Source organism: Sus scrofa, chromosome 14 (genome assembly GCF_000003025.6).
Source record: "Sus scrofa isolate TJ Tabasco breed Duroc chromosome 14, Sscrofa11.1, whole genome shotgun sequence".
NCBI lineage: Eukaryota > Metazoa > Chordata > Mammalia > Artiodactyla > Suidae > Sus > Sus scrofa.
In genome coordinates, this window is record NC_010456.5 from 285866 (window position 1) to 300683 (window position 14818).

Here is a 14818-nt window from a genome sequence, read left to right on the forward strand (position 1 = left end):
TATAAAACAAGGTAACACAGATAATTGTAAGTGTCTTTAAGAAATGAGTGAGGTGACGGATTGTTTGGCCTGTTTTCATTGGGGTGGTCCTGGAGAGCCTCTGGGAGATACCTTCTCAGGAAGAGTCTGCCCCTGAGGATGCAGGGCTGTAGTCAGCCCAAGGGTATCCCAGGAGAGGGATGCCCATGTTGCTGAGGTGTAGGCAGTCAGGAAGCGTGAACAGGAGGGCAGAGGGATGCAGGGGATTATGGCTGAAGGGCTGTGGATTTGGGAGAGTCAGATTGTTACTTGAATTATGAAAGGAAAGTGCTAGAATATTTTAAGCAAGTGAACAAACAATCCGGTATAACTGCCACAAAGATCCCTCTGATTGCTGTGGAAAATAGGTTGTAGGCTCAAGAGTTAAAAGTTTATGTCTTGGTTATAATAAATGATCAGTGGTTATATAAGATAGTAATATAAAGGGAAGATGGGTAAAGGGTGGATGGAGACAGTACTATTTTTTAAGTTTATAATCTTATAATTTAAAGTAATTATCTGTTTTAAAAACAAAACACTTTATACCTTGAGTAAACAGCCTGAAGTTTTGGCGTTGTTCTGTGGTGCAGCGGTTTAAGGATCCAGCATTGTCACTGCTATGGTGCAGGTTTGATCCCTGGTCCAGGAACTTCCACATGCCGCCAGTGTGGCCAAGACAACCCCCCAAGTAAAAGTTTTAATTTAGATACAGTACCAAGAGCAGATGAATTCAGAAAAATAAAAAGAAATAAAGCAGATTCTCTCAGTCACTGGCTTGGGACAAAATAAATAGTTCTGTCAAATCCACTTTGACTAAGCCAGCAACGTGAGTTTGGTGGTTGTCCTTAAAGCCCTCCAGGTGGTAATGATGCCTGAAGTGTATTTCAGAATTGTTTCCTTGAATAACTTCAGTCTTCACGGTACATATTTATTTAGTAAAACCGTTTGTAAATCATTGCTTGCTTTTTTGTCCCCAGCAACATCTCGAATCAGTGATGCACACCTAGCAGACACAATGATTGGCAAAGCAGTGGAGCACATGTTTGAGACCGAGGATGGCTCTAAAGACGAGTGGAGGGGAATGGTCTTAGCACGCGCTCCCATAATGAACACGTGGTTTTACATCACCTATGAAAAAGATCCTGTCTTATACATGTACCAGCTCTTAGATGATTATAAAGAAGGCGATCTTCGCATTATGCCTGATTCTAGTAAGTATAGATTGACAACTTTTACAAAAAATTTGAACTTTAGAACAAGATACTTGATTAACTCTCATGCAGATACATTTTAAAATGTTGAAAAATTAGGGGTAAGTAATTATTATTTTAGTCAAGCACCAAGCATAGGTTGTGAAAGTTTTCACCCTTTTGCCAAGAATAACTTACTTTCCCTGGTTTGGACCTTCATCTGAATGGAATATATAATATGGGGTCCTTTGCAACTAGCTGTTTTTATTCAGTATTTTCAAGGCTCATCCATGTTGTAGCATGTGTCAGTAGTTAAATTTCTTTTAATGGCCAAATGCAACTCCATTATATGGATATACTCTGTTTTGTTTATTCGTTTATCTGTTGACGGACTTCTGGATTTTTTTTTACCACCTTTTGGCTCTTAGGAAGAATGCTACTATAAATATTTGTGTACAAGTTTCTGAATGAACATTTGTTTTCAGGTCTCTTGGATATATGCCTAGAGTGGAATTGATGGGGCATAGTGGTCACCTGTGTTGAAGCATTTAGGGAACTGGAGACTAGTTTTCAAAGTGACTGCACCATATACATTCTCACCAGCAGTGTATGAGGGTTCTGATTCTCCACAACCTTAGCAACACTTACTGTCTCTTGACTTTTTTGATTCAGCCATCCATTAGGTAGTGAAATGATATCTCATTGTGGTTTTGGTTTTCTTCTTTCTTTCTTGATGACTAAATACTTCAAGTATCTTTTCATGTGTTATTGGCCATTTGTATATCTTGTTTGGAGAAATGTCCATTTATGTCCTTTGCCTGTTTTTCAGTTGTGTTGTCTTCCTATTATTGAGCTGTAGGAGTCAGTATTCTAGGTACAAGTCTCTTGTGAGGTACGTGACTTGCAAGTGCTTTCTTTTATTCTCTGGGTTGTCTTTTGATAGTATTCTTTGAAGTACAAAGGTTTTTAATTTTGTTGAAATCCAGTTTATCTGTTTTTCCTTCTGTTGCGTATGTTTTGGTGTCATATCTAATCTCTTGTGAAATCCAAGGTTATAAAAATTTACCTCTATGGTTTCTCCTAAAAGTCTTGTAGTTTTAGCTCTTAAATGTAGGTCTTCAACTCTTACATTTGGGTCTTTGATACATTTTGAGTTAGTTTTTGTTTGATGATGTATCAGGGTCCAACTTCATTCTTTTGCAGGTGGCAGTCCAGTTGTCTGAGCACCATTTTTCGAAAAGACTATTCTTTCCCCTACTGAATGGTTTTGGTATCCTTGATGAAGATCAGTTGATTGTGGATATATAGCGATATTTCTGAACTTTAAACCGTATTGCATTTGTCCATATATGTATAATGCCAGTATTCCACTTGATTGCGTTGCTTGGTAATACGTTTTGAAATCAAGAAGATTGTGATCCTCCTGTCTTCTTTTTCAGAATTGTTTTGGCTATTCTTTGCAATTTCATGTGAGTTTTAGAATCGCCGTATCAATTTTTATAAAGAAGTCAGCTGAGCTTCTGTTAGGCAGTGTGTTGAATATCCAGATCAGTCTGTTAGAGTATTGCCGTCTTAACAGCATGAAGCCATTGCATGGATGTTTTTTCACTTGTTGAGATGTAAAAATTTCTATCAGCAATGTTCAGAAGTTTGCAGAGTGTTTAAGTTTTATACTTCTTAAATATATTCCTTAGGTGTTTTCTTCCTTTTGATGGCTATTGTAAATAGAATTATTTTTCTGAATTTCAGTTTGAGATAAGCCTGTTTTTTGTTTGTTTTAAAAGAGCTCATTAGCTTTTCCTCAAACGCATGGATTCCTGCCCAGCACAAATGAGGCCGGTGACAGACACTGGATGCATTAGCAGTGGGACATCATCCCCACCACACCTCCCCCTTTTTTAGATCTTCCTTTGAACAAGCCACTCAGTGAACTTACTTGTGCTCTTTTGGCCCTTTCTACTTTTTTGTTGTTGTTGTTGAAGTTTTGTATATTTGTTGTAAATGTATGATGGAAAGGTAGGAATTTAATGATGAGAGCATTCCTTAAAAGCATTTCTCCCACCTATACAAAGTTACTTTTATCTTTCTTATAAACAAATATCCGAAGTAAGTACTACTGACTTGATAATAGAAAGTGTGAGGTCATTTGCATATTACCCATTGTCTCTCCCAACTGTGTCTTAATCCTCGCACTCTGTTGGTTTGAGTGGTGAGGAGACTCATTTACCATTACAAACAGTGGTGATGTTCTGATGGAAGGAGCTCTGCTGTGACCTCTTTTTGAGTCCCTTTCTTCTTCATTCCTGGTTACTGTGAAACAGGTGGCAGTCACATCAGGGATTCCTTTGTACACATGAGGTACAGTGGAAGTGTGGTGGTCTGATGCTGCTGCTCGAAAGAAGAGTCCAGCTTAGATTTCCTCTTTACTTCTCTGATACTCTGCTCGAGCGTTTTATTTGTGTTATGTGAGATCAGGCAGCAGGGTTTGGATTCTGTCATTCAGTGAGGATGTCTTGTAATGATATAGGCAAACTGCAATTAATATGAATACACGATATGGTCCAGGCTGGGATACGTGTGAAAATCAAAGGGTGCACTGCTAAGCATTGTTCCAGGACCACTGGCATAGCATGGACTGTCTTGGTCAAACAGGATACCTGATGGTCCCCCTTGAAGGCTGTCTGTTACATGGAAAAGAGCTTGAGTTATTCAGGACCTGTAAGGGGTTTCTTAAAATAGAATTGTAATGACCTAGCTCTCTATCCCCTCTTGGCTCTGCCCCCTTTTGTACATTGTTTCTGTTGTTGGCAGTGATGGTTTGCTCTCATTTTATGTGTATCCCTGGAATTTACAGAGTTCTTGCTAGGTCAGAGGGCAGACAGTGTTTTCTAACACTTGGATTTTCTTGGGGACCTTTTAAGAAATACAGGTGCCTCAGCCATCCTCCAAGATTCTGCTGTAATTGGTCTGAGGATGGAGTTCACTTACCAATTACAATTTACTTCTGAACAAGTGAGGTTTAGGGAGGCTGTCTTCTGCATAGTTATATTTGCATGTAACTTAATGGTCAGCCCTTCATAATCTGCAGTTCCTTTGCATCCGTGAATTTAACCAACCACAGGTCTTGTATTTATGGTTGAAAAAAATCTCTTTATAAATGGACCCGTGCAGTTCAAAACCCTGTTGTTCAAGGGTCAACTGTATTTAGTTTTATTTCTTAGCTCTTTCCTTCTTTTAGTCCTTACCTCTTTAGGTAATTATGGCTGTAATTAAATATTGAGCCAAAGGAATTTCTGGTTATGATTTTTAAAATCATTGGCATGTCTAGATCTTGGGGGTCCCCACACTGTTTTTGTAAATAAAGCTTTATTGGCACACAGCCACACCAGTCATTTGTATATCATCTGTGGCTGCTGTCATGTGACACTGACAGCTGAGTAGTTGGTACAGAGACCGTACGGTCTCAATCTTAACAAATTTATTGTCTGGCCCGTTGAAGGAAAAGTTTGCAGAAATCTTGGTTAGAAAATCCAGATGAATTCAGGATATTAAAAACTATTTTCTTTCTTTCTTTTTTTTCTGCTTTTTAGGGCTGCACCTGCAGCATATGGATGTTTCCAGGCTAGGAGTCTAATCTGAGCTGCAGCTGCCAGCCTACTCCATAGCCACAGCAATGCCAGATGCAAGCCCTGTCTGTGACCTACATCATTGCTCACAGCAACACTAGGCCCTGAACCCACTGAGCAAGGCCAGGGATCAAACCTGCATTCCCATGGATACTGGTTGGGTTCGTAACCTGCTGAGCCAAGATGGGAACTCCTAAAAACATTTTTTAAAAAATTGTTCAAATAGTTGGTGTGTATCTAAAAATTGACTCTAAATTCTTTTTTCCCCTCCTTTTAAATACAGATGATTCACCTCCAGCAGAAAGGGAACCAGGAGAAGTTGTGGACAGCCTGGTAGGCAAACAAGTGGAATATGCCAAAGAAGATGGCTCTAAAAGGACTGGCATGGTCATTCATCAAGTAGAAGCCAAACCATCTGTCTATTTCATCAAGTTTGATGATGATTTCCATATTTATGTCTACGATTTGGTGAAAACATCCTAGATGTCATCATGAACTTTGCCAAATTTGTGGAACTATTAAATGTATAATTTGTAGACATAAAGACTTGATTGCTTTCCAGTTTAATGAAAGCTTAAATGTCCCTGCGAACCCACAATCTCTGCCAGCAGAACTGGTTTTGTTCTGAATAGTACAGATTTATGTGAACACAAAGCATTTTGTGTAAGGAACTCCTTCCTCTTAAAAGAAGTCTGTCTGTCTGGAAGGGAGTTACAGGCAAGTCTGGTAAAAGTTAAGCTAGTATCATAGTCATTTAAAACTGTAATAGATCTTATCCACTTTCCTCTTCACTTTTAACACTCTTATTCTGCTGCCACAATGCAAGCATAGTTTGGTATTTTTGTTATTGCCTTTTTTGAGATATATATGTATCTATATCTACCTATCTATATCTGTGTGTATACATATGTAGTGTATATATATACACACACATAGATATGTGTGTATACACACGCGCGCGCACACACACACACACACACACACATTCATTGGCAGTCCTTTCTTTGGGGATTGGGGTGGGGGTTAAATAATTTTCTCCAGTTTAACAGGAGCGCTTGACCCAAATTATTCATATCTAGTATATTACTGCTGTTTATTTAAAATTAAATTTGGGCACAGGAAGTACATAGGGACATTCAGCTTGTTTTGAGGGTTAGAAGTTCAGAGCATAATTTCACTCTGGGGGCTTTAAACCGTAAATTCAAACATGAATCACTTGTGAACAGTTAATGACCCACATTAGAATTTTACAAAACAGTTAAAAATCTGGGTAAAAGGCTGCCTTTAATTCTAAGCTTTGTACAGTTTTTTTGTTTACATTTTTTATCATATATTTTTTTTTTAAAACAAAGCCCAGGTACTTGGTCCACATAATATAATGCAGGTATGTTTTAGATGGCACATTTGGTCCATTATTTGTACAAATTAGTAATCTGGATTTCAGTACACGGATTTAAAGGGCAACAGTACATCAGTGGTTTGTGTGTATTTGGTAAGTTCCTGGAAGAACATAGTGCTTTTATAGTAGAAATTTAAGTTGTTGCCTATTTACAAGTTAGCTGGGATACCTTTATTTTTATTACTATTATTACTGATATATGATTATGGTCAGAAAGCTTTTTCCCCTCGGCTTTTCCCCACAAAGAATATCCAGATGAATAACAGCTTAAATCTCCTGACACCTTTTTTGGTGCTGTATGTTCTTGCTCATGGTGTGCTGTTGGTGTGGATTCATTCCATTTAATGGGTCAGGGTCAGTCATCTGCTCTGACTTGTGAGTGTGACAGACAGCAGCCCTTAGCCATTGAATCCTTTCCTGGCCTATTCCCGCAAGGCTGTTTTTTAACTCAAATAGAACTGCAGAAGTGGTTCGTTTAGCAGCAAAACGTCAGCCTGTCACTGTGTTTTGGGTGATCCCTGGCAGCTTGAAAGCTAGGAGAATGGTGGTTTGTAAAACCAGGCAGAAAGCTAAATGCATATGCTGTGAATCAAATGACCAGAGGTACGACCTCTGTCATGGCTGTTCTTGGTAATAGAGATTCTGTAGTTTGGAGGCCATACTATGCGTGGCTTGGTGATGCCCCTTTTCGCCTTCAGGAAGGCTGTGCTTTGTTGTGCTGGTGGCTGGTAACCTCGTGCACCATGTAAGAACTGCACCTGGTTCTCTGCCGTGTGCCCAGTGCCTCACCGAGAGCAGCCAGGGGTGAGCTGCTCCGTGTAGTGAGTGCCCAGGTCTGAGATGTTCCTCCTGTGCTTGGAAGAAGTGTCATGCTGCAGATCTGTCACCTGTTCTCCTGGTGGCTCTTGTAAGAGTCCCTGCATGTGAATCTCAAGGCCAAGCCCAACTCCCCGAGCCCACACAGCGTGTGAGGCCTAGAGAGAGCGTGTCCCGCGTGCACAGCATGAACAGGGCACAGTGACTTAAGGCTGAAAACCAAGTCCTTTGGAGGGATCCTGAGGGTTGGGTCAATTGAAACATTTCTGGCATTACCTAATGACTTGCATTGTGGTTTTTCTGCAAGTGTCTTTAGCAGCTTTTCATACCACATGATCTGCCACTCTCTAGATGAATGTGACATTTGATTAGTATCATAATTATTTTAATCATTGTTCCATTTATTGCCTTTAAGGTTGAAGGAAGGGGAAGGGGTTTTTTGTTATTGTTTTTGTTTTTTTTCCCCCCATTCTTTTTTCTTTTGGTGGCTTAAACCACACTTCCTGATGCCGTGACTAACTCTGCTCCCTAGCCGAGTATTTCAGGCTTCGTTTAGGCTCATGTTTCAGATCTGCATGCGTTGCTTGCATTTTCCTGATATCTGAATGTTGGTTCCTTGTTCTAGGAATACAACATTAATTTCCAAAATTATCATGGGACTTGTGACAACACAAGACATGAATCTCTGTATAAAATGTATTGGCCTTTCTCATTGACCTGCTATAGTATTATTGTGTCGTGTGTGTGCGTGTGTGATGTCTGGCTGCCATGTAAAGCTTCAACGGAAAACCTTAAAAGCAGATCATCCTTTTTTGCATGCTCTATTCTAAGTAGAATGTTCAATGTTAACTAACTAAAATTGCATGTTAAATATATTTAGGTTTTTTGTTTTCTATCTTTGTTTTTATTTGTTTTCAGTTTCTGTATATTTGCTTAACTGTGCTGTTTTAGTGGTTGTAGGATAAAAATGCACTGGTGAAGCAAATGTAGTGCCAACAGGAGGTGATTTTCCAGTTGTGTATGTCATGCAGCATTTGAAGGGACTGTGCATTCTTAAAACAATCACAGTTGCTTCTAAACCAGATTTCATTTCTATTATTGTTTTATGTGCCAAACCCCGAAGTGCATTGGGCTTGAATCTCTGAACGCCATGGACCCATTAGGAGACTGTTCTGATTGTCACAAATTGTAGTGCCTGAAAACATTCTTAAGCTGATTGTCTTAAAAAAGAAAAGAAAAGCAAAGAAAGTTCTCCAAAGACAAAACAGGAACAATTATTATAAAAAAAGTAATTATGGTCAAAATGTCTGTGGTTCCTTGGAAATGCTGCGCTTTTTGTATTTTCCACCATTAGTGCAGTTTGAACGAATGTGTATAGTTCAGAGGTCTTCGTGTTCGCATTTTAAAATTAGGTAAATGACCTCATCTTTCAAGCTTGAATTCATTTTTAATTTTAATTTTATTTTATACAATGTGTAGACAGTTCCCTGTTCTCTGCATTTAGAAGTATAAACAATATAAATCTGTTAATTCTGTAAGTAATTTTTATAATTATGATGTAACTCTATCCTATCCTTAAAACATTTAAAATAAACCCTTTATGTGCAACTTTTGACTGTAAATTTTGTGCTTATGAGCAAAATGTGATGTTAAACCTGCTTTTCTGAAAAAAAGTTTTTGAAGTTTTACTTGAAGATTTTAAGTAACTTTTTCTCGCCTTTTCATCAAATGTAAATATAAGGAACAGAAAGAATTAGAATTTTTATTTGAATGATAATCAATACCTGAAAAGAATGGGGGCAGTACTCAATAGCCCCAATGTATTATTATACAGTCCAAAATGTTAAACTTTGTGATTAGCCATCCATGAGTTAAATTTTAATTTATCATAAAATTTTAAACTTAAACGAATTGTTTTAAGTAGTTAAATAATGTGTATTTCTAATCTTGCTAAATTATATATTGCTCTTCTTATTATTGGTGAAATTCCTTAGTGAAAGAAACTCCATTTTCAATAGTAAGGACAAAGAAATCTAGGTAGAACTGAGAACTATCTGTACTCTGTGTTTGATCTTCGTAGCTAGATAGTCTAATCAATGAGGGGAAGAGTAGAGTTTATGGTGTGCCTGCCCTGAATTAGATGGATTTTTAGTATTCCCCTGTTTGGCCCAAGGATCTTGTGGTTAAAGCTAGAGTGGGACAGGTTGCCTTTCCTGCTGGCCAGAGTGGCTGGGAAGGCTGGTCTTGGCATGGCAGCTGCAGGGTCCCTGCCAAGGTCATGGCCAAGGGGCTGCAGGGCCATCTCTCAGGCTCTGGTTGGAGGAGCCGCAAACTGGTGATGAACAGGGAACCACAGGCATTCACCGTGGGCTCGATCTTAAAGTCCTCCTCCTGAAGGTAAATCACTCATTGCAGTATCGAAGGTGTACCCTGAGAGGACAGGGCAAGTTAGTCTAAATTCGGTGGCTGCTTACTGCTGTTTGTAAACTGAAGAACTGGGTCTAGCGCAGTCACCACTATTGGACAGTTGTGGGCATGGGCTTGCTTTCCATTGTTTCTTCTCTCGGTAGTCACAGCTCTGGGACAGTAAAAGCGTCACTAATAAAGCACTAGCAAAAGTGCTTAATGAGTTCCTTGTCAAGCGCTTTCCACCGTTACTTCATGCTTAATCCTGTGAGGAAGGCACGATGCGCTTTCTCCATATTTTGATGCAGAAGATGTGGGGCGAGGGCCGCGTCCAGGATCACAGAGTCCTCAGGACTCAGACTCTAGTGCTGGGCCCAGGCTCCGAGCTGCTGTGTTAATGCTGCAGAATTAAATTATTTCAGTGGAATGATTTGATTTGATAGTCTACAGTCAAATAATTTCTGTGGATGATTTTTTGTAGCCTTATTTCATAAGTTGATAGCAAAGCGTTTTATTTCCAAATTGTATAATAAAAGGTTTTACATTAGGTCACTAGACTGTAGAAATCTATGTCTCTTTATAGTGAGACTTACAACCCAAAGTCACTTTTTTTCTCAAAAGATAAATACATTTTATTTTGGAGAGAAATTATACTGCAAAAATTTAAATAATTTACATCACAAGAATGTAGATACTGGAGTTCCCATCGTGGTGCAGTGGAAAAGAATCCAACTAGGAACCATGAGGTTGCGGGTTCAATTCCTGGCCTCGCTCAGTGGGTTAAGGACCTGGCATTGCCATGAGCTGTGGTGTAGGCTGCAGACGTGGCTCGGATCTGGCGTTGCTGTGGATGCGGTGTAGGCCGGCAGCTGTAGCTCCAATTCGACCCTTAGCCTGGGAACCTCCATATGCCAAAGGTGTGGCCCTAAAAACCAAAAGAAAATAAAGAATGTAGATACTATTTTATATTTCAAAGACACTTTAAACATGCCATTAGGTCTTACAAAGCCTGGACTTCTTATTCTAATACCTAGTTTTTATAATAATTAATTTGTCCTATATCATATATACTACATATGTTAAGTTTTTAGGCTGATGAGTTTCTGAGGATTAGGTGAGCCTGTGAACTATTTCTTAGAACATTCTTAGTCTCTCTCTGCCCTTATATTAGCCATAAAACTTCTAGGTTTTGGTAACCTGGTGGCAGATGGTTTGGAGGTATTGCCTTAGCACATCATTTTGCCTAAAAATGACATTGCATTCTTTCTGCTTAATTTTTACGTGAGGGCACTGGACCAGGTGGCGAGTTGATTCCTGTCAGCTCTGGCGATGGTGACGCGGAAGTGTGGGCCTTTTCCATGCATTTCTTTTTTACATTGGCTGTTAACAATAGGTGAGTAGGCTGCCATCTGCACTGTAGGCACATTCCTGCTTCCTCTTTGATCGTCATCCTCCTTAAACATTACTTTCAACTTATGCTTTGAAATTCATGCTCTCTGGGAACCTAAGAGCTTCCAGCATCACGTCAACTATCTAAAAGTCCTGTATAGGATTGGCACGTTACATGTAACTTTAAAATTCTGTGTCATCATTTTGGAACCGAAGCAGATTATGCTGTGAAAAGGAGACCTTTCTTCTGTCCTTTTCACATGAGGAGTTAACAGCTGGATTGAAATTTAGCTTTCTGTATTGTCTTCACATATAGATAGTGAAAGCAGCTTGAAAGCTTTTGCCTTGAATTTGTCTCCTAAAGGATTTATGAGAAATCTGGTAGCAACTACTTGTGCACTGTTGCATTCACACTAGAGAAACAAGGAAGAGTTCTCCCTGGTGACAGTGGCTTTTTTTTTCTTTCTTTCTTTTTTTTTTTTTTTTTAGCTGCACCCACATGGTGCAGAAGTTCCCAGGCCAGGGATCAAACACACACCACAGCAGCCATCCATGCTACACAGTGCCAGGTCCTTAACCCGCTGTGCCACATCCTTAACCTGCTGTGCCACAAGAGAACTAGTTGGGCTTACACTGTTAGGCTTACACTGGAAAAGAAATGTTACGGATAGAGCATTATTTTTGCATCTATTGAGATGATTCTGTGGTTTTTGACTTCTCTTGTTAATATAGTGTATGACATTGATTTACATATGTTGAACCAACCTTGTGAACCTTGTGAACTTGGTCGTGTATGATCTTTTTTATATGATGTAGGATTTGATTGGGTAAAATGATAGGGCATTATTATTATTATTATTATTTTTTTAGGGCTGCACCTGCGGCATATGGAGGTTCCCAGGCCAGGGGTCTAATCGGAGCTGTTGCTGCTGGCCTACACCAGAGCCACAGCAACGCAGGATTCGAGCCGTGTCTGCAACCTATACCACAGCTCACGGCAACACTGGCTCCTTAACCCGCTGAGTGAGGCCAGGGATCGAACCCGAAACCTCATGGGTCCTAGTCGGATTCATTTCCGCTGCGCCACCATGGGAACTCCCATAGTTTGTTGTTTTTGACAGAGACTAATTTTTTTAAAATTTTTCTATGACTAGTTAAAAATAATATTCTCTATTTTTTATATAAAAGGGCTCCATAAATTTAGTGTACTAAAAAGATCATTGAAAGAAGAACCAGGGAGTTCCCATTGTAACTCAGTGGAAACAAACCCGACTAGTATCCATCAGGATGCAGTTTGGATCCCTGGCCTCACTCAGAGAGTTAAGGCTCCAGCGTTACCACGAGCTGCAGTGTGGGTTGCAGACGTGGCTTGGATCTGGCTGTGGCTGTGGTGTAGGCTGATAGCTGCAGCTCATGATTCCACCCCTAGCCTGGGAACTTCCATATGCCACAACTGCAGCCCTACTGAAAAAAAAAAAAGAAAAAGGAAAGAAGAGCCAAATTTCTTGAGTTCTGGTTGCCCACTTCTTATCAGTGTGATCTTAGGCAAATTCTTTAGCCTTCCTAACTTACTTTCCTCCTCTGTAAATGGGGAGAATCCTGCCCTTCTCACTCAGAAGATGCCTGTGAGTTTCTGTGCCACTGGACCTGATACAAACCTGAGCCTGATGCAGAGGGGATGAGTCACTTTCATGCTGGCATTTCCTTGGGTGGCAGGGCCTTACACAGACAGCAACTCTTTCATTTAAGGACTTGTGTTTTGCTTTGATTTTAAGATCTTTGAGATCTATTAATTCCACAGCAGTTTCATTTATCATCATACACCGTCAGTTGGGAAGATTTCCATTTGTATGTTTTTTCAGAACACTAGGATCCCCCAGCATAGGTGAAAATTGTGAAAAGCGCTGTTGGAAGGTGAGTGGGATGTCCCACATTTTCCATTTATCATACTGGGAAGTAGACTGTTAGCTAACCTTCATGAATAAAAGTCCGCATCTGTGTCTTGTACTCATGTTGTCATAGGGGTCGTGAACACTGAACTGCCACCTTGGTGCTTTTGTGAAATGTGGTGCTAGAGTTAACAGTGTCAGCCAGTGGCCCTGTTCAGAAAGATTTAAACAACAAGTCCACTCTCAGAATGTTTTGCCGCCTAAAAGGGAATTTATATCATGAGGTCTTGATGCACTGTGTCTCTCATCACTACCCTTTTTTATTTTTTTCTCTAACATAATCTGAAATTGGTCCCTCTTTGGAGAAGTTTTAAAAGTTGATTTTATGGCGGGGGGGGGCAGGGATTTACAGGTCTTTCACCTTAGTAGTTTGACATCCCATCATTAATTTCTGATACAGATATTTAACATTGGTCCCACAATGCTAAGTAAAGCCAGCTGCTCTATTTACTTTTTCTGTTTTTATTTTTGGTCTTTTGTCTTTTTAGGGCAGTACCCGCGGCATATGGAGGTTCCCAGGCTAGGGGTCCAATTGGAGTTCTAGCCGCCAGCCTACACGACAGCCGCAGCAACGTGGGATCCAAGCCACATCTGGGACCTACACCACAGCTCACGGCAACACTGGATCCTTAACCCACTGAGTAAGGCCAGGGATCAAACCTGCATCCTCATGGATACTAGTCGGGTTCATTAACCACTAAGCCACGATGGCAACTCCGAGCTGCTCTATTTAAACTGCAACCAAATTTCACTTTCTTTAACATGTGCTCAAAAGAAATAACCATCAGGGTTATCAGAGATCAGGAGCTGCAAGCTGACACCTGACGGCCACTGTCTGGGTTCTTTCGTGGACACAAGGAGCAGGTTATTTTTCTGAGAATGGGGAGATAGCTGGCTGCCTTCCTCTCAAGGGCTAACACTTCGGGGACCTTCTAGGCCTCCAGTCTAGAAATTATAACTGGAGGTGAGAGTTTAATTAAGCTTCGTAAAAGTGGAGTTTCAGACATTATGTTGCAGGTTTTTATTATAACTTGCAAGCAAGTCAGTTCTAATGTAATTCAGCTTTCATGTTGCTCATACAGTAGCAAAAATGCACATTTGCTTCTGGTTTATTTTGTAAATGTGAATAATATATAATGTATAAGCTACCTTAAATCTTTTATGGAACAAAATAGGTATAAATAGTTTTTTTGCCCTTGAAAATTCTCCATCCTTTAATAGTAAATTTTTAAGTGTCCTGTGGAAGATTGTCCTGTGGAAGAAGCGTCTTCCCAGAGAGTGAAAATTAATGTTGTATACTCCTACCTCAGAGAGTCCCTTCACCTAAACAGCTTCTAAAACTTGTGGTCACTATTTTTTTTTTTTTTTTTTTTTGCCATTTCTTGGGCCGCTCCTGCGGCATATGGAGGTTCCCAGGCTAGGGGTCGAATCGGAGCTGTAGCTGCCAGCCTACGCCAGAGCCACAGCAACGCGGGATCCGAGCCGCGTCTGCGACCTACACCACAGCTCACGGCAACGCCAGATCCTTAACTCACTGAGCAAGGGCAGGGATCGAACCCGCAACCTCATGGTTCCTAGTCGGATTCGTTAACCACTGCGCCACGACGGGAACTCGTGGTCACTCTCATGTGGGAAAAAACTCGCCAGTATTTGAAGCTATATGGTGGTTATGACTTGGGGAGTTTTAGGATCCTGTGTGATACAGCAGCTGAACTTTGCAGGATAAATTCACAAGGCCTGATAGAATTAGCCCTGAGTAGGAATTATGGAGCGTGGTCTCTGTTCTCTATTTTAAAATATCTCTGTGCTCAGTTTCTTTCTTTTTGCATGATTATTTTGTAAACACCTCTGAGCTTCTAATTTGTTTATCCTGAATAACACTATAATTTCCTGTTTCTTTAAAGCACTTAGGAAATATTTTGGTTTTGGAGGGGTTTCTTTGTTTTTTTTTTTTTTAATTAACAAAAAATGCTTCAGAATAAGTGATAATCTATACTGCATTTAAGCTAGCAAGGTAATTTTGGG

At 40.0% G+C, this 14818-nt stretch overlaps 1 protein-coding gene across 1 annotated transcript in view; it reads left to right on the forward strand.

The window, feature by feature from the left end:
• Window positions 1-5555, forward strand: part of SPIN1 (spindlin 1) — a gene marked incomplete at its 3' end in the record, with an annotated part of 64202 nt that extends 58647 nt beyond the window's left edge. Inside the window, 2 exon segments of the mRNA NM_001195370.1 lie at window positions 996-1229; window positions 5118-5555. Coding sequence (NP_001182299.1) covers window positions 996-1229; window positions 5118-5317 — 434 coding nt within the window.